The following is a 23,249-nucleotide window of genomic DNA, read 5'->3' as shown; positions in this document are numbered from 1 at the left end:
TTGCTGCGTTTGCACTCGTGCAGTAGCTCGTGACAGCGGTGCGAGGAAATCGCGTCACCCAAGTTAAATACTTGTCACGTTAGCTTCACACAGGCATTTGTGAACTGAGTGAAATCGTCCTCACGAAGGACGAGACGGCATTTCAGTAGGAAGTCTTTCTTACGACATAGGTGAATATGTTTTCTTGTCACTATATACATGAAACGGCATATGCAATGAAACGCTGCAATTCACTTGGAAGTACTCAGTCGCCTTCGACCCAACAAAGGCGAATTGACGAGGCGTTTAAACGGTACCGTAAAGCTTTTATAAACGGTGAATTGGACCAACAGAATCTCATCATCAATGAAATTGTCTCCAATTTGCTCTCCGCCGAAATGAGTAAGCTAGCCGAGGAGCAGATGGCTTACGGAAAGCAAATGAAATCTTTAGAACTAGAGGAGATTTTTACGTGTAATTCTTGCGAAGAATTTCTACATTTGCCGGTGACACTCGCTTGTGGACACACTTTCTGTTCGGATTGCCTGCAAAACTATCAATGCCAAGAGAAGACATTCTGCCCTGGTTGTGGACAGGATTCATCGGTTAGCTACGCGTCAAATATAATCTTGAGAGAGCTCTCTGTTACTTGGTTTCCAGACAAGACGTATATTCAAGAACGTGCTAGCAAAGCCAGGAAAATGCTACGCGAGAGACGATTGTCAGAATTCATGCAGCTGGTAAACGGTCTGATAACTCAGTATCCTGAGAATGTCAATCTCCTATACCTTCGCGCACGCGGGTATAGTTCCGAAAGGAATCTTTCCTACGCTCTGAAAGATTTAGATTTTGCATGCAGCCTTGTTCCCTTTGACAGCAAAATCTTTTACGCACGTGGAGAAGTTTTAGCGGCCTTGAATGAGAATGACGAAGCGATGTCGATGTTCCTCCGTGCCGCAGCTCTGAGGCCGAAGAACTCGGCGTATCGAAATGCGATGTCTTTACATCTCGAGAAACTTCTAAGAGAGGGTATGTATACAGGCAGTCGCTTCCCTGTAGTTCAAAACTTCAACATCGTACAGGAATCTACGAAACTGGCACAAAGAAGCCTCGCAACAAAATCCAAGCCAATTTTCAACGAATCGTTTACGACTGAGCAAATTTGGTCACATAGAGGACAATTTCGCGCAGAGAACACGGTAACAAATCTGTCGGAAATCACAGGCCAAACTTTGTGCAACACACACATTCCGTGTCGTAAAATGAGAGGCGCGGTGGCTTTAGCACAGACACAACGTCGACAGGTTACTTGTATCAAGGAAAACCAGTCCTCGCCTCAGGAGAAATCAAATAGTATTTCAAGCGAACTCGAATGTAAGCTATGTTTCAATATTTTGTTCGATCCTGTGACCACACCATGCGGCCATTCGCTGTGTCGTTCCTGTCTGCAAAGATGTTTGGATCATCGCTTTGAATGTCCTTGTTGTCGAAGCAATCTTCAGAACTATCTTGAACATTTAATGAAGGGAAAAATAGGCACCTGCCGAGTTCTGGAGAGAATAATTCAGTTAAAGTTTAGCGAAGAATATAACAGAAGGAAAGTTTTATACCAAAAAGAACTTAACGAATTTTCGAGGTAAGCTTATCTTTGATTACATAACAAGGTCGCGTATTCAGTCTGAAAGGAGCTGTTGAAATGGCGACAAGAATAGCTCAGTAAATCTAATTTATTTCATATGTTTTCAGTTTCGTTGTTTTTCATTAAAAAACCTTGGCAGACAAGCTCGGTTATATGTATCCAGAGCATACATGTTTAAATTAAATATATTACATACCGCACATACCGTATATATAATATATATTTAAGGGTCATTTATACTGGTACAAACGATTTTTCTTCTCAAATCAAGCTGAATTCAATTTGGCTTTTGTGTAAGAGAATATCTATTTATAGGCAGTCATTTCATTTGCTGGGATTGAAGATTTGGGGTATAGTTAACGATACGCATATAAATACATCATACATGTAGCAGAAATGAAAAACTCGGAGCTTTTTATAGTTATAGCTATGCAATATCGTATGGTCACATGCACGCAGCATTGTTGCCGGATATAATTCGACAGTGGCAGCATTTACATAACATTTGTATTGTCCACATCAGGTATTACGTAAAAACAACACTTTAACCACAATATCTTTAGACACTTGAATACCCACAAAGCAAAATTATTGTCATATGCACCTACAATCATGCTATTCATAAGCACGCTGGCAAAAAGAGTTAGGCACCTAAAAAAAACTACTCTGTTTTTACTAAATCATGATATCGCTGCCTTCAAACCTGTTCGCTTACAAAAACAATAGATTTTTTCGCAAGTATTCGCCATAACCTATACCTTTGGCTTATATAGACGTGCCAGTATAAGCCAGTTTAATTTAAATCTCTATTATGGAGTTTATATATATAAAAGCCTGCGTTGTAGCTACCACTTTTTGTCTAATCTATACTGTTGTTAGTTAAGCCATTTTTGAAAAGGAATTAACGGGCTTAATTCAGTAAAATCATAGTCTTTTTGTAGCTATCATACACAAAGTATTACGTGAATTCAGCAGAGCGAAAAATTTGCATGTAAAAAACGATAGCAGAACAATGTATGCCACAGGCTTATATAAAATGCTAGTGACGCCTTTCCAATTTTCATACTAAAAGTTAAACGAGTTAAACTCGTCAATAGACCTTTCTCCAATGGCAATGCGTGACGATAGTTGATTATCAAGGTCAATTTGAGTTGTGATTTAGCCATGTTCAGGCGCGAAGCAAAAAGAAACGGCAAGATTTTGTACAAACAAAATCGCTTCTAAGCTGAGCGATATCGCAGCTCAAAGACAAATTGCTTGATAATCAACTATCGTCACGCATTGCACGGTTATAACGATGCATTAACTGAAAGTTACATGCAGCAATATATATGAAATTGAAAACAGGCTGTATCATGTATTTTGCTTACGCCATCTGACGATTAATCTTACATAACATTAACATTTCATTATTTTCTCCTAGCTGTGGCAAGAATAATGACGAGATTCCTATATTTGTTTGTACCTTGGCTGTCCCCGGGGTTGCCTACCCCCTGCATATCTTTGAGCCACGCTACAAGCTCATGATTCGACGGTGTCTGGAAAGCGGATCACGGCAGTTTGGCATGTGCGTCGCGGACCCAGAACACGGCTTTGCGGCTACTGGCACGGTGCTGCACATCAGTGATGTGAAGTTTCTGCCAGATGGTCGCTCGATAATCCACACCGTTGGAACCAAACGGTTCAAGGTATTGGAACGTGGAATGAAAGATGGATACAACACCGCTAAGGTTGAATGGCTCCAAGATGAGATCGATGAAACAGATTACACGGAACTGAACTTTCAGGTCTACGACATGATGTCGCGATGGATTAAGAATCTTCCAAGTGAACAGCAAACTTGCATCGAAAAAGCGGTTGGACAAATGCCTGAGGTCTCTCAGAGTACCGCCAACCATGGACCGAACTGGTTGTGGTGGCTGTTGGCTGTCATGCCATTAAACACGGAGGCGAAACAGATAATCCTATCAATGAATTCCGTCACAGAACGCTTGTACAGTACAAAGAGGTTTCTAGCTATTTTATTGAACAGGTTGTGACTTACATACAAACCGTTCTACCAAATTAACTTTCAATGTAATATACTGAAGTGTGTCGATGTAAAAATGAAATCCTTATTCAATGCTTAGAATAAATGCTTATCTGTAGTAGCCCTCGTGCAGGGATCGCCCATTTTATTAATAGCTTTTTAAACGAAATCAATTGTCTTGTAGAAATAGCATAAATACGGCTGGATTATATACACGGTAAAATTATTTTTGACAATCATTTGTAGGATACACATATATGTTGCAAATAATGATCGCTAGTAATTGCTAGATTGATTGTCTATATTATCTATTATTACCATGTATTATATATGTAAGATTAAGAAAGGTAAAATAGATATTTATATTTTTATTTAACCGGAGGGCTTGTGCTATTCTCTGACTCGCATTTGTTTTTCGTAAGAAGAGATGCCTTCTCCCTACCTCACGCCCGCGTGCAGGGTCTTTCCCATTAGCAGGGCAGCGGTGGATTTACTAGGGGGGGAGGAGTAGGGGTTGTTTAGAGTGCAAATTTGAGTATGAATTCGAATCCGGGGCATTTTGTGCGAAACTCAGTATTTGAAAGATTAAAGTTTTCTAAGGCACTGACAGTCCAGTTGGTACCTTCATCATCTCATTTTTATAATTTTTCCAACAAAAATACCTTCTAATTACACTGCGGAAATTGGTAAGAGGAATTTCTGAATACTTGGGCTTCAAACTTGGTGAGAAAAAAATGTATAAATACTATAAACAAAATATGTCTTGCACAAAAGATTTGAAGCTTGCACGCGGCAAACTAAACGAATCTTCTAAATTAATAACCTTGTGTATCTTTTGGCCTCAAAATGGCCATTTCACAGCGGTCAGATGTGTATGATGAGCAGTCAAAAGATTGCAGAATGCGTATTCAGAAGAAATATTTTTAAAGTTATTCAATAGTTTTCTCTTTGCGACAGAAATGCACAATTGTGAACCAGTGATTAGATTTTTTGGTTGAAACTTCACAAACACCAACTCCTATATACGGTGTTGGTTCTAACATCCCTCCTAGGTAGTCAGTTTACCCTTTTACCGATGCCAGGAACCCCCTCCTACGAAACTGCCCCGGGTACTTGGCAATATATCAGAATACACTGGGTGAACATTCTCCGAGGAACGAACAGTCTAAAATTTGAGTCTCGCAACGAGACGAGTTTGCGGTGAATTTTTTATTGTATTTTGATGTAATTATCTAACTAGAATGACTCAGTTACGGCTTGCTAGTGTCGGTACGTGATTGAGTCGTGATTGCGCATCAAATGCAATGTTAAACCAAATTTCTGGGAATCATTCCAACTGAATAATTCCTAGAAATTTCGCGACACGGCCCTGTCAGTTTCAGGAATTGTGATTTGGTTCTGCTATGCTTCTTGGAAACCTTGTGGATTCTGAATTTGCCACCTCCATGAATCTTCGCCTATTAAACAAATATATTTTGTTTAATAATGCTTCGGCGCCTAAAATCATTGCTTGCTACTGGAAACCGCGCAGTGGAGAAGAACAAAAAAGGATTGGCACTAGCCGTCATGTTTCCGCCATCTTTGCTTCACTTTTCCAATTCGTCGCATGCGTCATTGCAGTGACCTCTAAACAGCAACTGGAGTGATAACTGTTTTGAAACACACAACAGGGACTTACACATTTCATCCAAGCTTCTTTCAGTTTTCCACCCGAGTTCTCTCTCAGCCAATGACGGGTCAGCGTAACACGTCGCCACGTCCCCTGCACGACGTCCAGCTATTTTGTAAGCAATCTTAGAAACATATATAAAGGACAGTGTTAAGGTCTGTTTCACACGATCCAATTTTGTTGGATCCAATTCACTTCTGATGGATGTTTTATAGTCCGTTGTCTTGTAATGTATATCAGCAGCGAATCCACTGAAGCCAATGCAGCAGTGCTGCTTTATCGATAACAGACTATATTCCATACGTCAGAAGTGAATTGGATCCAACAAAATTGGATCGTATGAACAGACCTTTACGAGAACCAAGAATTAGAAGATTTCAACAAACACGGACGAAGCAAAATTGCAAATTAGGCCTTCGAAATTGAACACCTACATCTCCAAAAATCGACAGCAGTGCTCTAATACTAAATAGGCAGTGCCTTCTCATAGGCCACCAAGAATCAGCGATGGCTATTGTTGGTGATAACTACGGAATAATGTTCCGCTTATTTTAAATATTTTTCTCGCCGGCCACAAACATTACCCACCTTTTTGCCAGAAGCTTTTTCAAACGCCTTTACCATTTCCAAGACGGATTGTCCACGACCCGTGCCAAGATTGTAAACCTATGTTGCAAATTTCAGTTGTTTGAGAACAGAGTATCACAAGAGGGGAATGAATGACAAAAGTGATTTACCGCAAGCAAGACAATCCATCTCACCTTAAATCCACAGTTATCCCCAATCATTTTCCTAAGAGCGGCAACATGACCCAACGCCAAGTCGACAACGTGGATATAATCACGCACGCCTGTACACAGAGCATATTTTATACACTTCTGCACAAACCCAGATTCACGATGGATAGCTCTATCAGTTCTAAACTGTTCTTCCTAGATGTCCAGTAAGGATCATCTCTTATTGATCCAGTGTTACTACAGGAGGAAACCTAAACTAAACTAACTTTATTTATACTGGATAGCTCTATCAGTTCTAAACTGTTCTTCCTAGAGGTCCAGTAAGGATCATCTCTTATTGATCCAGTGTTACTACAGGAGGAAACCTAAACTAAACTAACTTTATTTATACTGGATAGCTCTATCAGTTCTAAACTGTTCTTCCTAGATGTCCAGTAAGGATCATCTCTTATTGATCCAGTGTTACTACAGGAGGAAACCTAAACTAAACTAACTTTATTTATACTGGATAGCTCTATCAGTTCTAAACTGTTCTTCCTAGAGGTCCAGTAAGGATCATCTCTTATTGATCCAGTGATACTACAGAAGGAAACCTAAACTAACTTTATTTCTACTAGGGACCATTCATTGTATCAAACCTGTTCCATCAGGCGTGTCATAATCATTTCCAAAAACATTTAAATGCGTTCTTCTTCCGACGGCAACTTGCGTGATATAGGGCGTCAGATTGTTAGGAATACCCTGAATATAAGGTTGACTTTATCACTCGTTTAATCCAATGGGATAGCGAACAAGGCAGCAGCAGGAACTACTGATACCCTTGTTTGTTAAACTAACAGTGCTTTTCAAGTAACGAGCAAGATGATGTGAATTCACCAGAATCTCAGGTGCATTGTTTCAAAAGAAGAAACGGCAAGAATTTTGAACAATGAGATGAAAGGGACTATATAGTAGAGAGCATTGAAATGAGGATACCCAACAGCTCTTGTTTGGTATGAAGCAAGCAATTTCACTACATTGAACTGCCGTCATACAAGAGCATGATTGTTTATACCTGAGGATCTTCACCTATCGTCCCAGATTTGTGTGCGCCAATTGGATTAAAATACCTTAATGATGTCACATTCCAATCCTAGCAAAAAAAGAAATCCTGAAATATATTTACACTCTTGTCTGCCAAATATCAAATATACCTTCATATAAATTATACCTTTTGTGCAATGACAACGTCTTTAAGTATTTCTTCAATAAAATATTTTGTCTTTCCATATGGATTTGTGCACCCACCCGCAGGGTGTTTTTCGTCTAAGGGAAGATATTGTGGGTCTCCGTAGACTGTTGCCGATGATGAGAACACTATATTCTTTACGCCATGTTTTTTCATAGACTGTTAGATTGAGATAAACACATCAGATTAAGATAGATTTGTGATGTCAGATTGGGATGGACTTGTAACCTTGAGATAAACACAGCAGATTAAGATAGATTTGTCAGATTGGGATGGACTTGTAACATTGAGATAAACACAGCAGATTAAGATAGATGTATTTGATTGATACAGCATTTGTTAGATCAAGAAAATCATGCCCAGAGTTATGTAAACTTAGATTACAATAAACTCATTGGCTTTAGAAAGATATGTTTGACTGATAGAGATATATGAAGATGCTGGTTTGCATATTAGTTTCAAAAGTGCATCAGGCACAGTTATTGCAGAAAGAAACACAAAAATTGTTTGGAAATCATCACATCACCTCCAGTAAATGGATTGTCCCTTGAATATTATTATTGTAATATTTCAGAGGGATTGACACAGATTCCCCAACAGCTTTAAGACCAGCAAAATGCATGACTGCACAAAATTTATGCTAAAAAGAGAACAATTATTGTGAAAATCAGCAATTTTAAGCCTCTTGTAAAATCAAATGCATGTTAAAATGAGAAATCATCTCATTTGTTATCAACCACCTTTTCAAAAACTTCTTCTAAGCTTTTCTTGTCTAGCAGATCAACTTTATAGAAAATTACTTCTTTCCCACTGATTTTTCTTATTCTTCGGATGCTTTCTGAATCTCAAAAGGGATATTTTTATGCCAAACAATTAACCTATGGGCTATCAGCTCATATACAACTCAATTGTTAAAAATATCATGAGGCAAAATATGCTACCTTTTTTCTTTAATTTATAACAATAATAGATAATAGATTTACCTTCAGAAGAATTACATAAATTATCAATAATAACAACATTATAACCAGCGTTCAACACTTCAACAGCGGTATGGCTTCCAATAAAACCAGCCCCTCCAGTAATTAGAATAAGATTATCTTCCATTTTTCATTAATCTGAAGAATATCAACCTATAACAAAAGATAATTTTGTTCGTACCTAACCAACTGCTTGACCCAAACATTTCATAGCTAAACAACTAAAAGACAACTTTAGGACAAAAAATGAAGTACTGATAAGACACTTCCCTTGCTGGCCTGGTTTCTGAGAATAAAAGGTACCTGATAGCTAGACCTTTTCGTGTTATGACATTATAGACATGCAGAAAGTCTGATATCAAATGAAATTTGATTGGCTCGTTAGCTTTGTGTGGCCAATCAAACCTTGTGTGACATCAGGCTTTAGGTATTTGATATCATTACAAGAAAGGTCTTCTAAGAAACGATTTCAACCATCCTCAATATCAAGCTATTATGTTTTTCTAATATGGTCTGTATTGATAGAAGTCTAAGGTCAGGGTTCCAAGTTACTTAATGATAAATTTCTAAACACCCTTATTTCATTAGTTGAACATACAGATATTGAATGTTTGTCTTGAGACAAACCTTACCTAAAAAACGTTCAAGGACCCTTCATAATGACAGACTATTGCTAATAATCACTTACTGTGATATCGCTACAATTTGTATGGTATATAAAAAACTATATATTATACACATGAGGTTCATTCGTATCCTATGAGACTCGCTACCTAAATAAATGAATCATGCTTACCTTTATTAGCAAATCACAAATGATGCCCTTGTAGTTTCTTGTAAAAGCTAAACAAATCTACGGCTATAGAAATTTTAAGAAAGTGTCGACGTGTCCAGGACAACCTTCAGTAAAAATACCGGAAGTAAACTGACTCGTAGTTTTATACTGTGGTTTTAAATTACAATGCATATTCTATATGATTTGTTTTTTGTCTACAAAATCGTCGAACATGTGAAAAATATTCAAAAATATCAAAACCAAAGTCTAAAATCAGTAAAGACGAACGTTTATCGTCGATAAAAGGAGCATTTTCGACCCTTCCCGTGTGCATGAAGCGGTTATACAAAGTCTACAAAGGCGGATTTATCGACTTATCGTTATTCACATATTTAATAAATCGATTATGATTTTTTGGCACTTCACTCGATGTTAGGTAAATTCTACAGGTTCAAAGGGTCATCTCTAAAATTTTGGGTGGAATTATACACACTTCGAACTCAAGCCAGGAACAGTTGATGGAAAAACGAGTCAACTATCGAGTATCGATCCTCCGGTAGGATCGAACATGCCCCCCCCCCTTTCCTCTCTACCTCACCATTTCAGAGCTAGAGAACCGTTAAGTGTATAAAAGCTCGTCGCCGAGATGAAAAGCTTTTACACAAATAAATGAAGCAAACTAAGTATGAATACAAAAAAAAATTTACGATCTTGCTTTTAGAAAAAGCTTCGCGATTCTCGAACTCATGGCAATAAACTATGAAGTACATGTTTTCGACGGGTCCAAATTTCCGAAACGGAGGCCATATTTCCTTGGAAATACGGCCCGGGGAGAGGAGCAAATTTTGGGGGGGGATTTTCTTGGACACTGTGTACGAAATTACTTACGTGGTAAAAAAAGAGCGTCTTGATGAATTTTCGTAGTTCTATAATCTATATATCCGTCAAGACGAACTACCCATTCAAATTCGTCTATTAATAGACGAACTATGGTAATTCGTATTAACGGATAATCTGGTCTGTTTGCCAATGTCTCAGTATAAATCGGGGCATTATTGCGACTATGAAATCAGTCTCTTATTGACAATGAAGTCTCTGACTGGAACGGTTGCTTAGTCGCTTGTTTTGTTTCACTTTCAGTGTATTTTAGCCGCAAATCTCAGTTGTCAGGCGTGTCCCGTGGTAGACAAATATACTGCTAGGCCTCCTAGGAAAAATCCCTGTGAAAACAATAATCACAGATTCCTAAAAGTAGTACGTCACTAAACATAATTATCTCCACCTGGTATATATTCGCTTGCATAATTGCCTCAGTGCAAAGTGATTTCTTCCCTGTATCCCTCCATTACACCAAAATGAAGGCTTGCACAATGCTGTTCGAGATCCTCGTGCTGCTAAAAATCGTTTATATCGACGCGCAAACTTGCGACCAAATCAAATACACAACAATCAACGACATTCGTCGCAGCACGAAGTTTCAAGCTAAACCAAACTCCAAAATATGCGATCGCAACTTCATCAAAGACGACAACTGGTATCGATTTGACAGTGTGGCTGGTAATACAATACCAGACCACAATCCTGGCATTGGTTCTTGTGGTACGTTCGTTCCAATTTGGTTTAAAGGCACTCATCCAACACAAAATAACGTTGTGAAAGACGCCAAAGCCTGCGCTGCCTTACCATACATACTTCCCGCAGGATGTGGTCGTTCTTACGGCATTAAAGTAATAAAATGCGGTTCATTTTACTTGTATCGTTTGAAAGAGCCTAGGAATTGTGATTTTGGTTACTGCGCTGGTAAGAGAAGTCAGTATTCCTTTTCTAAATAAGTGTTTAAGTAGGAAATTGTCATGAAGGTTAAGATTAAACTCGATCTAAAATATTTCGTTTCATAATAAAATGCTTCCTAGTAATTTGCAAACCGGAAATCTTCAAATCAAAGAGGAAAGCTCTTTCGCATTATGAGCATGAATCTGATTTTGATACCTTGATTTTGATTATTTAAATTTGAAATTCCACTGTCCATAGATTGCTTCTGCATGATAAAGGTTGAGTATCCAATGAGAGGTTTCATGACTTTTTAAAATTTTAGTAATCCTAACTTAACCTCTTAACCTGGTGATATCAGTCACTGATGTTTTAGATTTTATTTTAATACTCAGTGGCAGTCATGAAAACCCTTGACCGCCCTTGAAGGTTTGCTTCGCTGTTAGGTAAATCATGCACTATACAAGTGATAAGACATCATCAATCTTTTTCGTCGCGTTAATCCTCATATGTCAAGAGTCTGTAACACAAATAATTTTGGACGCTTATAATTAACATATGATACGATTTTCAACTTTTTCCCACTCCATTCTGAAATGAGACACTACAATAGCGTGCTGCTAAGATTATTTACCGATTAGATTGGAACACTCCTAGCGACCAAGTGTTGTCGAAGGCTAATTGGAACACTATTAGAGACATGAACTCAAAACGATTGTTATGCTTTGCATATAATTGTTACTATGGTCACGTTCCAGAACAATTGGAATCCATAGTTAAAAAAAGTAATTACACATATGATTTTAGAAGGAAGTTAAGTTTAGTATTACCAGTGCCTAAATCTAACTATCTTAGGAATTCAATATCCTTTATAGCGGCTAGTCTGTGGAACTCTTTATCGAATGAGCATAGGGCTTCAAATAACATTACTAGTTTTAAAAAGACTTTAAAAACAGTTAAATATTAATCTATATATTGTTTGCATGGGACTGAATAAATAGGGGTTTTTTTTATATAAAATAGATTAAATGTTTCTTAATTGTAAACACACGACCACATCAGTACATCTGTAATTTTATCGTGTTTAAATAAATGCTTTAGTAGTAGTAGTAGTAGTAGTAGTAGTAGTAGTAGTAGTAGTAGTAGTAGTAGTAGTAGTAGTAGTAGTAGTAGTAGTAGTAGTAGTAGTAGTAGTAGTAGTAGTAGTAGTAGTAGTAGTAGTAGTAGTATAGTAGTAGTAGTAGTAGTAGTAGTAGTAGTAGTAGTAGTAGTAGTAGTAGTAGTAGTAGTAGTAGTAGTAATAGTAGTAGTAGTAGTAGTAGTAGTAGTAGTAGTAGTAGTAGTAGTAGTAGTAGTAGTAGTAGTATAGTAGTAGTAGTAGTAGTAGTAGTAGTAGTAGTAGTAGTAGTAGTAGTAGTAGTAGTAGTAGTAGTAATAGTAGTAGTAGTAGTAATAGTAGTAGTAGTAGTATTTACAATGCGACAAATAGGGTCTAGAGAAAAATCACAAGTCCCTTAGAGGCTTTTAGACCAGGCTGAAGTAAAAATCTAATAAGAAGTATTTTCAGAAAAAGCAAAAAAAATAGAGTTTGTTTTGATGTGATGAATAGAGCCCGATTTTTGGCGGTGTTTCATACCCCACACACCCGCAGTTCTCTGTACGTCCTTGACTATCAATCTGATTCCCTCTTATCTCCGCATTATGTTTAACGTTAAACGTATTCTGTCGACACCTTGTCTCGATCCGAAGCCTTTTCTAAATGCTCGCAATAATGCTCCCTACCCTAAACAAACCACATTCCGTTCATGTTTTCTTTAAATCTCGTCTTTCGTATTTTAGGGACCAAGTTACCGAACTCTTCATGTTCAGCTACTGGTGAAAGTACCCTTCCTGTTTGTCCGGGTAGGTCATTTAGTGATCCCATGATCACCTTGAAAAACTAAAATAAATACGAACATCTTTAACGGAATATTATGAATCTTATCTTTTGAGGACATACTTTAGCGTTCAAGCGTTGAGTGCGAGAAATTTTTCACGATTTTTCCGTTCTGAAACGTTACGTTTATTAGGATGAATTTACTCCTCAAATGGTCTGTTGATTCCAAAAAGATTGCTTTTCAAGTAAAATCATAATTTTTAAACCCATTTCAGAAAACTCAAAGTACCCTAAAACGTCATCGTGAGAAAGGCTAATTGACGAAGTGTTCCTTCACGAGTTCACGGTGCAAATAGAATTCGTTCCCGGCCCGTAGGCACATACACTGCAGTTTCCTGCACCGTGAGAGTGTCTTCAATCAGAATTACAGTAAATTGTAACATAAAAGTGGAAATTAAAGTGTAAAAAAAACGAAGGCTTGTCGAAATGACGTGTCAAACGTTGACATATTTCCTACAAAGTTGTACGTTTCGCGCCGAAAACGTGAAGTAAACAACAAAGAAACAAAACGTTTCAGAACGCAAATGGCAGTATCTTTAACATAAATGCTCCCCCCAATACGGGTTTTTTTTCAACACAGACATCTTTATAATAGACATCTTTCTAGTACAGACATCTCTCTAATACAGACATCTCTCTAATACAAACATCTCTCTAATACAGACATCTCTCTAATACAAACATCTCTCTAATACAAACATCTCTCTAATACAAACATCTCTCTAATACAGACATCTCTCTAATACAAACATCTCTCTAATACAAACATCTCTCTAATACAAATCTCTCTAATACAAACATCTCTCTAATACAGACATCTCTCTAATACAAACATCTCTCTAATACAAACATCTCTCTAATACAAACATCTCTCTAATACAAACATCTCTCTAATACAGACATCTCTCTAATACAAACATCTCTCTAATACAAATATCTCTCTAATACAAACATCTCTCTAATACAGACATCTCTCTAATACAAACATCTCTCTAATACAAACATCTCTCTAATACAAACATCTCTCTAATACAAACATCTCTCTAATACAGACATCTCTCTAATACAGACATCTCTCTAATGCAAACATCTCTCTAATACAAATCTCTCTAATACAGACATCTCTCTAATACAGACATCTCTCTAATACAAACATCTCTCTAATACAGACATCTTTCTAATACAGACATCTCTCTAATACAAACATCTCTCTAATACAAACATCTCTCTAATACAAACATCTCTCTAATACAGACATCTCTCTAATACAAACATCTCTCTAATACAGACATCTCTCTAATACAAACATCTCTCAAATACAAACATCTCTCTAATACAAACATCTCTCTAATACAAACATCTCTCTAATACAAACATCTCTCTAATACAGACATCTCTCTAATACAGACATCTCTCTAATACAAACATCTCTCTAATACAAACATCTCTCTAATACAGACATCTCTCTAATACAAAATCTCTCTAATACAAACATCTCTCTAATACAAACATCTCTCTAATACAGACATCTCTCTAATACTGACATCTCTCTAATACAGACATCTCTCTAATACAAACATCTCTCTAATACAGACATCTTTCTAATACAAACATCTCTCTAATACAAACATCTCTCTAATACAAACATCTCTCTAATACAGACATCTCTTTAATACAGACATCTCTTTGATACAGACATCTCTCTAATACAGACATCTCTCTAATACAGGCCTCTCTGTAATATAGACATCTCTCTAATACAGACATCTCTCTAATACAGACACCTCTCTAATACAGGCATTTTTTAATACAAACACCTTTCTAATACAGACATCTCTCTAATACAGGCATATCTCTAATACAGACATTTCTCTAATACAGGCATCTCTCTAATCCAGACATCTCTCTAATACAGACACCTCTCTAATACAGACACCTCTCTAATACAGATACCTCTCTAAAACAGACTATACAACCAGTAGCATATCACGTGTTTATGCCCTTCAGCATGGAAAACATTCAATATTCATAATTCTGCTATTCTTTTTTAAAATTCACTCAATTTAGAAATTTTTTAATTAACTTTTATTAAGATTAAAATCTTTTTTAAACCCTATAATCAAAATTGTATTATATTGCATTATCGCTTTTTAATTTGTGCTATATTATGGTGTCTGTCATGTGTCTATTATGGTATGATAAATTCAAGATTTAAGATTCCTTTATTCTACACAGGCGTGATACCACGTGTCGTAGTTGAAGCGGGTTTTAAGGAAGAGGATACTCAAGAAGTAAGACTAAAATGTACCTGGACAAGTCATGGAAACGTATCAAATACCGAGTATGAAGCGCGATGGTTTGGCGATACTACCCATCTGGTACCAAAAATCCAAAGGAATTTCACTGGATTGGAGAATCCAGAATTCCTGTTCCACCCAGCCTACCTGAGTGAGCACAAGACGACTGGTTATTTTTTCCATAAAAGGGTAAGTTGAACATAAAGTACGTGATTAACATACACCACGATTGGTTTATGTGACTTCGTTCATTAATAAAAGGATGATAAAATCAACAGTAAGATGATATGACATTATGTATAACTGCTATTTTAACCACAACATTTTCCCCAAGAGAAAATATACGTCGCCACAAAAAACCCTTAGGTGGTGCTACTTAACATCACTTTACTTTAAAGGTCTATTGTTCAGTCCGGGCTCGTTTCAAGACTGGCAGTTGGTCAAAATGGGTTCCGAGCAAACAAATTTACACAGGAATGGAGGTTTGTAAGAAAGAACCCAGTTTAATTAAACTTAGTTGCGATATAAAATTGTTGAAGAAATAATGCATATATCCATATATTTGGAATTACGCAGGTAACTCCGACATTTATCCCACTGCTCAAAGATTGCGGCGAAAGTGATCGTGAAGTTGTCATTACCGTAAGACCTCATCTTCCAATACGTGTAAAACCTGTTACGATTGACATTGCTTCACCAAGACGTAATCAACTCATCGACGAAATATGCGTTGTCGGTGAAAAAAAATTCTTCCAGGACTGTGGGATCGTTTTCGACGCAGGACATCGGGTTGGGCGACCGTTGAGGTTTAAATTGATGACGACTTGTGGAACGGGGAGCGGAGTCAAGAATGAGTTCTCTACATACAAACTGCAGCATCACTTCGAGAACATCACTAAAATCAATAGATTTTGGGTGCAGTATACGTTCCCAGAAATACAAGTAAGTTTTGTCATAGTTATATCAGTAATATCACACTAGATAGTGCATTTACTGTTATCCCAAAATAAAAAGATTAATGCCGCAATAACAGTTACAGACTCGCAGTCGTTCCCATTAAAACAAAATATATTTTATACTCTTTTTAAGCCGGTATTCTACTAGCGATATTTCTCCTGCGAAGCGACTTTATTCTTTTGTATTTGAGCAATTTGTTCCAGATGATTGCAGTTAAGAAAAGTGAAAATAATAAGTTAAATGTCGCTTCGCGCCAAAATTGATGCTTATGGAAAACCGGCCATATACTCTACAGCTATATATAGTTGCTTATCTAGTGCTAAGAATAACAATACATATTTCTTCAAAGTGCGCTAGTTTCCCAGCCATGTTTCCTGAAGTTAGACAAACCAGGAAACATTGTTTCCTAGCCATGTTTCATGAAGATGGACAAACCAGGAGACATTGTTTCCTAGCCATGTTTCATGAAGGTAGACAAACCAGGAAACATTGTTTCCTAGCCACGTTTCATGAGGGTAGACAAACCAGGAAACATTGTTTCCTAGCCATGTTTCATGAGGGTAGACAAACCAGAAGCCCACATTGTTTCCTAGGCATGTTTCATGAAGGTAGACAAATCAGGAAACATTGTTTCCTAGCCACGTTTCATGAAGGTAGACAAACCAGGAAACATTGTTTCCTAGCCATGTTTCATGAAGGTGGACAAACCAGGAAACATTGTTTCCTAACCATGTTTTATGAAGGTAGACAAACCAGGAAACATTACTTCTATATTCAAAGTTATTTATCTATTAATTTAAGCTATCAATCTATTTATGTATAGTTAAAAAAACAAAAGTACAAAAAGCAAGAATGTTGGTCTGCAGGAGATCCACACTTCAAGACATTTGACGACAAGTCAGTTAATATTCAAGCTCAGTTTAAAATACATTTGCACATGTCAGCTCTAAAATTGTTTTGCTATAATTTTCACTGAGCCCTTCAATCAAGTGAAAATATATAAATTCTTTTTCATTCAGACGATACGATTTCTATGGCAGAGGAACGTTTTTATTGTATGGAAATAAACATTACGGAACAGAGGTCAGGAGTTTTTATGAATAGATTTTAACCACCATCAAAACTATTGCCACGCTTTGCTGTCGAATCTGATGAGATGCCAGTTTTCCCTTGTTTGACTGCTACCGCGCGTAATATCCAGTCAACTCTCATGCAACTCTTGTTCTCGTTTGAGCGGATCGTGCGGATGTTTCCTATAGATTCAGGTACGGCAAAGAGCGTGTAATGGTGGAACACCAAGCTGTAATTGTGGCGTCGCCATCAGAGAAAATCTATTCTACAAGATCTATGACATGTGCTACACAACTCCTGGTCGTCCTTGGTGGGAAAACAACCTCAGGTCCCGTCTTAGAACTCATCAACTTCGCGACTTCAAACTCAGCAGATTTTATTCGAATATCAACCAACAAGGCTCAGCAACAAAATTCGAGGTACAAAAAAGATAAAAAATTAACGTAGCATTTAATAGAGGTCTGCAGTAACACTGGGTCAGTAATCCTTACAACAGTTTAAGCTGCATGATAGAGTTACCCGGCCAGTATAAATAAAGTTAGTTTAGTTTAGGTTTCCTCCTGTAGTAACACTGGATCAATAAGAGATGATCTTTACTGGACCTCTAGGAAGAACAGTTCAGAACTGATAGAACTATCCAGTATAAATAAAGTTAGTTTAGTTTAGGATTCCTCCTGTAGTAACACTGGATCAATAAGAGATGATCCTTACTGGACCTCTAAGTAGAACAGTTTAGAACTGATAGAGCTATATCCAGTATTAATAAAGTTAGTTTAGTTTAGTTCCTTTTGAGTTTTGAATCCAGTTTCTTTAAGTGTAATTTGAGAAGTAATTTAGAATAACTTTTATTCTAACGTTCTCTACTAAAAAATTTTAATATTGAATTCATTTCTGTCAAGATCACTTTGCCGTCTGGTGTGAAAGTCATCGTGGATCGTCAATACTGGGGGTTAAATATTAATGTTTTTGCACCTGCTGATCTTGAACATCCGAGCGAAGGTTTGTGCGGCAATAATAATGGCAATGACAATGATGACTTTGGACGGTGGAACTCCCCGAATCAATTTGGAGAACATTGGAGGTACATTGGCAAAAATTGTTTAAACACCATTCCTTATAAAAAAAAATGAGCGTTTTTATCTGTAAATATCGCTTTCTAATTTTCTTTTTATCAACTTTTTTTGAAGAGTCCGCTCTGATGTAACACTGTTTGACTACAAGGGCAAAAAATTTGAAGAAGATCAAATCGACGATGGTTGTAATCAGAAAATCTGCGTTTGTTCAAGAAATCGAAAGAGGATTTGCGGCTCTGGGGCTGAGCGCTACTGTTTCCCAAATTTAGGCTCTCTTAATAACAGAAATCATCACAAAGGATCAGGAATCGGTAAATGACGGCCTTACAATAATTACACTTAGTAGCTTCTTGATTAAGCCTTAATGCCGTATACAGGTTGTTATAATACGAGAACTAAGCCAACTCTATTTAAGCCCCTTACAGACGAGCAAGTTTTCTATGACAAGTTTTTATGTGACAAGTTTTAATTGTTCGTCTGTATGCCCGACTTTGACAATTTTTTCTATAAGTAAACTTGTTTAAAATCAAGTATACTTGATTTTGAACAAGTGTACTTGTAAAAGAAAAAATTTCGCTCGTGTGTATGAGTCAACAAAAAAAACTTGTCAAAGTAATGTGAGCACTTGTATGAGTTTGACCAGCGAACTATTGTATTTTGCAGAAATTTGCAGTGGAAGCTAGCATTTACTACAGGAGGAAACCTAAACGGCTAACTTCATTTATACTGGATAGCTTTATAAGTTCTAAACTGAAGTTGTAATAAAATAACTTTCTGAATTTCTAGTGTTGTTTTTGATTGTACAAAAGAAATGAACATTTCTTCTCATTTGCGCATGCCAAGAACTAAGGAGAGTGCACAGATTTCTATCGAGAAAAATCTGTGCAAATTCAACTGTGTGACACTAGATTACTATGTCAGGAAAAACTTAAGTTTTAAAACGAAAATAGGCTAATGTTTTATTTGTCTCGTATTGTTTTTGCTGAAGAACATTATTTTTTATTCCAACTTTTGCCAAAAAGGAAAGTGCCCAAATCGTCCTAAGCGCGCGTTGATGCTGGACGATGACACAGTGGATGATCAAGACGCCATCCCGTCATTTAATCCAACAGTAACCAGGGTTAATTTAACACTGACGTGGCCGACACCTTCAGGGATAACTAAGGATAATGTCACACAGTTTTGCGAGAAAAAATTGCGTTACTCCAAAGCTGGGGCTGCCTGTGGGCAAGTTGAAGGGGTAGATGTGGATGGTTTGGTACAACAGTGTATAACTGATATACAGGTAGCTAATATTTCCCTTGGCAAATTAATCTTCAGGAGAACTGAATCCACAACTCACTATTAAGTCTGACGAATTCGCACGTCAGTTAAAACTCTGAACTAACAAGTTTAACCACTGCTTAAGGCCCTGAATGATTGAAAATGTACTCTTTTTGTATCTTACAAGGCGACTGAAGATTTCTCGTGGGCAGCAGGTAACTTTGCGGCGTTGGAAACATCTTGCATTGCAAATATTTTCAACAATATTTCGTCGTTCAAGAACACAACTGACGGAAGTATTGAACTGGATACAGACATCCTCTCATCGCTTTGTCCAAATGACTGCTCAGACAAGGGAGATTGCGTTAATTCAACGTGCATTTGCCACGAAGATTACACCGCTGCAGATTGTTCAATCTCATTGAAAGACAGTCCACTCGTCTTTGATATCCGCAAGTCAGGATTGTGTGACAGACGGCGAAGACCATGTCGGAATGTTGGTGTGTTTGGTTTCCCGTTGTTGGACTCAGAGAACCTTACCTGCCATGTCCAAGAATATAAGGTAAGTGGCATCGTATCTTTCTTTATCTCATATCAAGTTTTAAAATGTTTCAAGTTTTTGTAGTTTATATCTTTTTCTAATCTCTTCATTTCATAATATCTCTGACCAGTTCTCCTTCATCTCTTTTTATTACGTGTCCATGCATATCATCTCAACCTTGCTTCCCTCATCTTCTCTGCAATGTCTACCATCTCACATCTTCTTCTGATCTCTTCATTTCATAACATCTCTGACCAGCTCTACCACCTTACGAAAGAGTGAACAATCACCCCAAAACAGTGTCGATCTCTTTACACAGGTCATAGACTCAGTATGGAAACCCAGCAATTCAAGGACCTTATACCCAGGACAACTGGTCGACCTCACTGAAGTGAAATGTTCGCTGCCAGAATCCCCAGTAAATATCGGTGACTATGGCAACGAAGGCGTAACAGCCGCTGGACTGAAGATTGCGATTTCAAACAACCGCATCAACGCCTCCAAAGACTCCGTGTTATTTATAACGTATGATTCTGTGTGTCAAGAGTGCAACACGACTGTAGGCTGTCATCTTCGAGTATGTGTAGTAGCCTATTTCTTTCTATACATCACTATTGTAAAATTTTGTTACATAATTATTATCACGCTATTCCCCATCTACCAAACGGGAAATACCAATGTTGACAGCCTGACAACCAGAGAAAATTAATAATTCTTCGTATGAATCACTTTGGGCTCCAAGACCGGTCGACTAAATTTCTACCTCTTTTTTGAGAAAAAAATTGATCAATGTAAATTCCTGTACCACAAATCGTAGGCAGAACTTGAAGGGAAAGAAGAGCTCGTCGTGACTTAATGACGCCACTCTATTTGGTTAAGATATCACTCGATGCCGCATTGCCACGCTAATTGAATTTTTTATTCTTTTTTATGTCTTCACAAAAAGGCTGATGCTTGCATCATATCTGGTCACTGTTTCGCTATGAACGGCAGTAACCCACGTGATTGGTGTCAACAATGCTTGCCAGAATTGTCGACTACTTCCTGGTCAAAACGCAAAGGTAAAAATGCTTCGTTGAAGGGTTTCTTGAAGATGTATCAAAAGTACATTCTCATGAGTTAAGACAATAGAGTAATTACAAATGGGAAAGAAATTAACTTCTCGACCCAAAAATATTATATTTATTTCTATCCCAAAAATTCTAATATTTGTGAATTTTTCTGCCATTTGTATAGATAACAGACCACCAATTTTAACATCGTCCAGTGTGTTTTATGCGTTCAAAGGCAAACAGCTTCGCGTACAATTGAGCGCTAACGATCCAGAGAATCGCACAGTCCAGTACAGCTTTGCACAAAGCAAAACATTTGGAGCAACTTTGTCTAAAAACGGATCATTCACCTGGACTAAAAACGACAGAGGAACCACGGCGTTTGTCTTTAATGTTACCGACGAATGTGGAGCGTATTCTACTCTTAATGTATCTGTAGTATTGAAGGACTGTCCCTGCTTGAATTCAGGTGAATGTCAGCCAGACTATCGTTATCTCGATGGAGCTGGGAACTTCACGTGTTCCTGTCCTGCTGAGTATACGGGTGACCTGTGTGAAGATGATGTTGACGAGTGCGCTGCTTCAAATCCTTGTCATAATGGAAGTTGTGTTAATGAAAAACCTGGCTTCTCCTGTTCCTGCTTTCAAGGATACACTAGTCGCCTTTGTCAGACTGAGGTAAAGTTACTCACTGATGTTACCTCATTAGAAAGAAATCAGCTTCACCAGTCCTCTAGGAAGAACAGTTTAGAACTGATAGACATATGTACTTAGTTTAGTTTACGTTTCCTCCTGCAGTAACACTGGATCAATAAGAGATGATCCTCACTGGACCTCTAGGAAGAACAGTTTAGAACTGATAGAGCTATCCAGTATAAATAAAGTTAGTCTAGTTTAGGTTTCCTCCTGTAGTAACACTGGATCAATAAGAGATGATCCTTACTGGACCTCTAGGAAGAACAGTTTAGAACTGATAGAGCTATCCAGTATAAATAAAGTTAGTTTAGTTTAGGTTTCCTCCGGTAGTAACATTGGATCAATAAGAGATGATCCTTACTAGACCTCTAGGAAGAACAGTTTAGAACTGATAGAGCTATCCAATATAAATAAAGTTAGTTTATTTATAATTATCGTTTCATCTGTGGTAACACTGGATCAATTTGACTCCTATTAAACCTTCAGAATGCACAGTTTTGCAAGCCAAACTATTAGAGATTTTTGTCTTATATGCCGCATTTCTACTTTCATAGATAGATGAGTGCGAATCAGACCCTTGCTTCCCTGGTGTCAATTGTACGGACCAAATCGCTAGTTTTAGCTGTGGTCCGTGCCCCCCTGGATATACTGGCGATGGAAAGTATAACTGTAGCAGAGTTGATGGAAGTGAGTGTTGAGAAACTATCAATTACTTATGATAAACTTTGTGTATCAAATTTATCAAACTGGTTCAGTTGCTTTAGCAAGAAAATAAGTTTTTATTTCTCTAAACTATGCACTGTTTTAATATTCGCAGAGGTAGACGAATGCATAGAGAATCCCAAAGTCTGTCACAACAACGCCAGTTGTAAGTTTTACAATGGATCGTACCAGTGTAGGTGTATTGATGGGTACACTGGAGATGGCGAGAATTGTACAGGTATATGATAGCATTTAGTTCTTGATGTGCTGTTGCTCTGTGTCTAAGCCAGAGTTCAACTGTCCCATTGCAACACACAAAATGATCATGCGAATAACTGTAGATTAGTCACAATATGTCCAGGAGATAAATGGGTCTATTTTACCAGCATAGTTCGTTGATTCAAAATGTTTTCATTATTTAGATGTGGACGAGTGTATGGGACACCGCTGTCTTAAGCATGCCACTTGCATCAATACCAAAGGAAGCTACTTCTGTGTCTGCGCGAAAGGTTTTACTGGTGATGGTGGAAATAACTGTTCTGGTCAGTAGAAATGTTTTGCCAACCTGAGTTTTAAATTCTCTTTAATACAAGTCATGACGCGCTCAAATTAAATCATGTTTTTAAAGCAGAGCTAGTGAAGGATGGTTGCAGAACTAGAACGTGTTTTCCAGCGTCTGGCTAGCTTATTCCTTATTTAGAATTAATCTCTCTAAACCTTCAGATATCAATGAATGTGCGCATACTCCGGATGTGTGTAATCCTCAGGCCAATTGTAGAAATACTCCGGGCTCGTTCTCCTGCCTTTGCAAGACAGGATTCACTGGAAACGGTGCAAATTGTACAGGTAAAATTT

The 23,249-nt window shown here is 37.5% G+C and overlaps 3 protein-coding genes and 1 long non-coding RNA gene across 5 annotated transcripts; 3 read left to right on the top strand and 1 right to left on the bottom strand.

Moving 5' to 3' along the window:
• Positions 1 to 58: 58 nt before the first annotated feature.
• LOC114528771 (LON peptidase N-terminal domain and RING finger protein 3-like) lies at positions 59 to 4,023 on the top strand. Its single transcript, XM_028550485.1, has 2 exons — positions 59 to 1,615; positions 3,042 to 4,023. The coding sequence occupies exons 1-2, from the start codon at positions 177 to 179 to the stop codon at positions 3,655 to 3,657; spliced, it is 2,055 nt and encodes a 684-aa protein (XP_028406286.1). The 5' UTR covers positions 59 to 176; the 3' UTR covers positions 3,658 to 4,023.
• Positions 4,024 to 4,569: 546 nt separating this feature from the next.
• On the bottom strand, positions 4,570 to 9,158 carry LOC114528779 (UDP-glucose 4-epimerase-like). Of its 2 annotated transcripts, none has more exons than XM_028550493.1 (11): positions 9,058 to 9,158; positions 8,265 to 8,414; positions 8,022 to 8,125; positions 7,808 to 7,921; positions 7,264 to 7,440; positions 7,108 to 7,185; positions 6,692 to 6,794; positions 6,078 to 6,166; positions 5,905 to 5,982; positions 5,326 to 5,440; positions 4,570 to 5,104 (listed from the first exon to the last, which is right to left on the bottom strand). In XM_028550493.1, the coding sequence occupies exons 2-11, from the start codon at positions 8,386 to 8,388 to the stop codon at positions 5,049 to 5,051; spliced, it is 1,038 nt and encodes a 345-aa protein (XP_028406294.1). In that variant the 5' UTR covers positions 8,389 to 8,414; positions 9,058 to 9,158; the 3' UTR covers positions 4,570 to 5,048. The 2 variants fall into 2 exon arrangements, with proteins under 2 accessions (XP_028406294.1, XP_028406296.1); XM_028550495.1 differs by having other exon boundaries at positions 8,022 to 8,119.
• A 10,036-nt stretch (positions 9,159 to 19,194) lies between these two features.
• LOC114528705 (neurogenic locus notch homolog protein 1-like) lies at positions 19,195 to 22,390 on the top strand. Its single transcript, XM_028550382.1, has 6 exons — positions 19,195 to 19,398; positions 19,591 to 19,965; positions 20,264 to 20,521; positions 20,891 to 21,005; positions 21,181 to 21,674; positions 22,247 to 22,390. Exons 1-6 carry the CDS (start codon positions 19,195 to 19,197, stop codon positions 22,388 to 22,390), a joined length of 1,590 nt encoding a protein of 529 aa, XP_028406183.1.
• A 127-nt stretch (positions 22,391 to 22,517) lies between these two features.
• LOC114528838 lies at positions 22,518 to 23,234 on the top strand. The gene is made up of 3 exons (XR_003687537.1): positions 22,518 to 22,632; positions 22,817 to 22,936; positions 23,118 to 23,234. It is a non-coding gene; the product is annotated as an uncharacterized LOC114528838 (long non-coding RNA).
• The last annotated feature ends 15 nt before the right edge of the window (positions 23,235 to 23,249 follow it).

The sequence above is a fragment of the Dendronephthya gigantea genome, unplaced genomic scaffold (genome assembly GCF_004324835.1).
Source record: "Dendronephthya gigantea isolate DGI-Jeju-01 unplaced genomic scaffold, DenGig_1.0 000051F, whole genome shotgun sequence".
NCBI classification, from domain to species: domain Eukaryota; kingdom Metazoa; phylum Cnidaria; class Anthozoa; order Malacalcyonacea; family Nephtheidae; genus Dendronephthya; species Dendronephthya gigantea.
The sequence above is the reverse complement of the archived record's forward strand: the minus strand, read 5'-3'. Positions and strand labels throughout refer to the sequence as shown.

What these genes read in the sequence shown, in the direction of transcription:
- LOC114528771 (XM_028550485.1), top strand. Translation starts at nt 177, where the DNA reads ATGTTTTCTTGTCACTATATACATGAAACGGCATATGCAATGAAACGC. An exon ending in GAACTTAACGAATTTTCGAG is followed by an intron (nt 1,616 to 3,041) that starts GTAAGCTTATCT and finishes ATTTTCTCCTAG; the next exon opens with CTGTGGCAAGAATAATGACG.
- LOC114528779 (XM_028550493.1), bottom strand. Translation starts at nt 8,388, where the DNA reads ATGGAAGATAATCTTATTCTAATTACTGGAGGGGCTGGTTTTATTGGA. An exon ending in TAGAAGAAGTTTTTGAAAAG is followed by an intron (nt 7,922 to 8,021) that starts GTGGTTGATAAC and finishes TTCTCTTTTTAG; the next exon opens with CATAAATTTTGTGCAGTCAT. An exon ending in CGATAGGTGAAGATCCTCAG is followed by an intron (nt 6,795 to 7,107) that starts GTATAAACAATC and finishes CCTTATATTCAG; the next exon opens with GGTATTCCTAACAATCTGAC.
- LOC114528705 (XM_028550382.1), top strand. Translation starts at nt 19,195, where the DNA reads ATGCTGGACGATGACACAGTGGATGATCAAGACGCCATCCCGTCATTT. An exon ending in CTGTAGGCTGTCATCTTCGA is followed by an intron (nt 20,522 to 20,890) that starts GTATGTGTAGTA and finishes CTTCACAAAAAG; the next exon opens with GCTGATGCTTGCATCATATC. An exon ending in TTCCTGGTCAAAACGCAAAG is followed by an intron (nt 21,006 to 21,180) that starts GTAAAAATGCTT and finishes CCATTTGTATAG; the next exon opens with ATAACAGACCACCAATTTTA.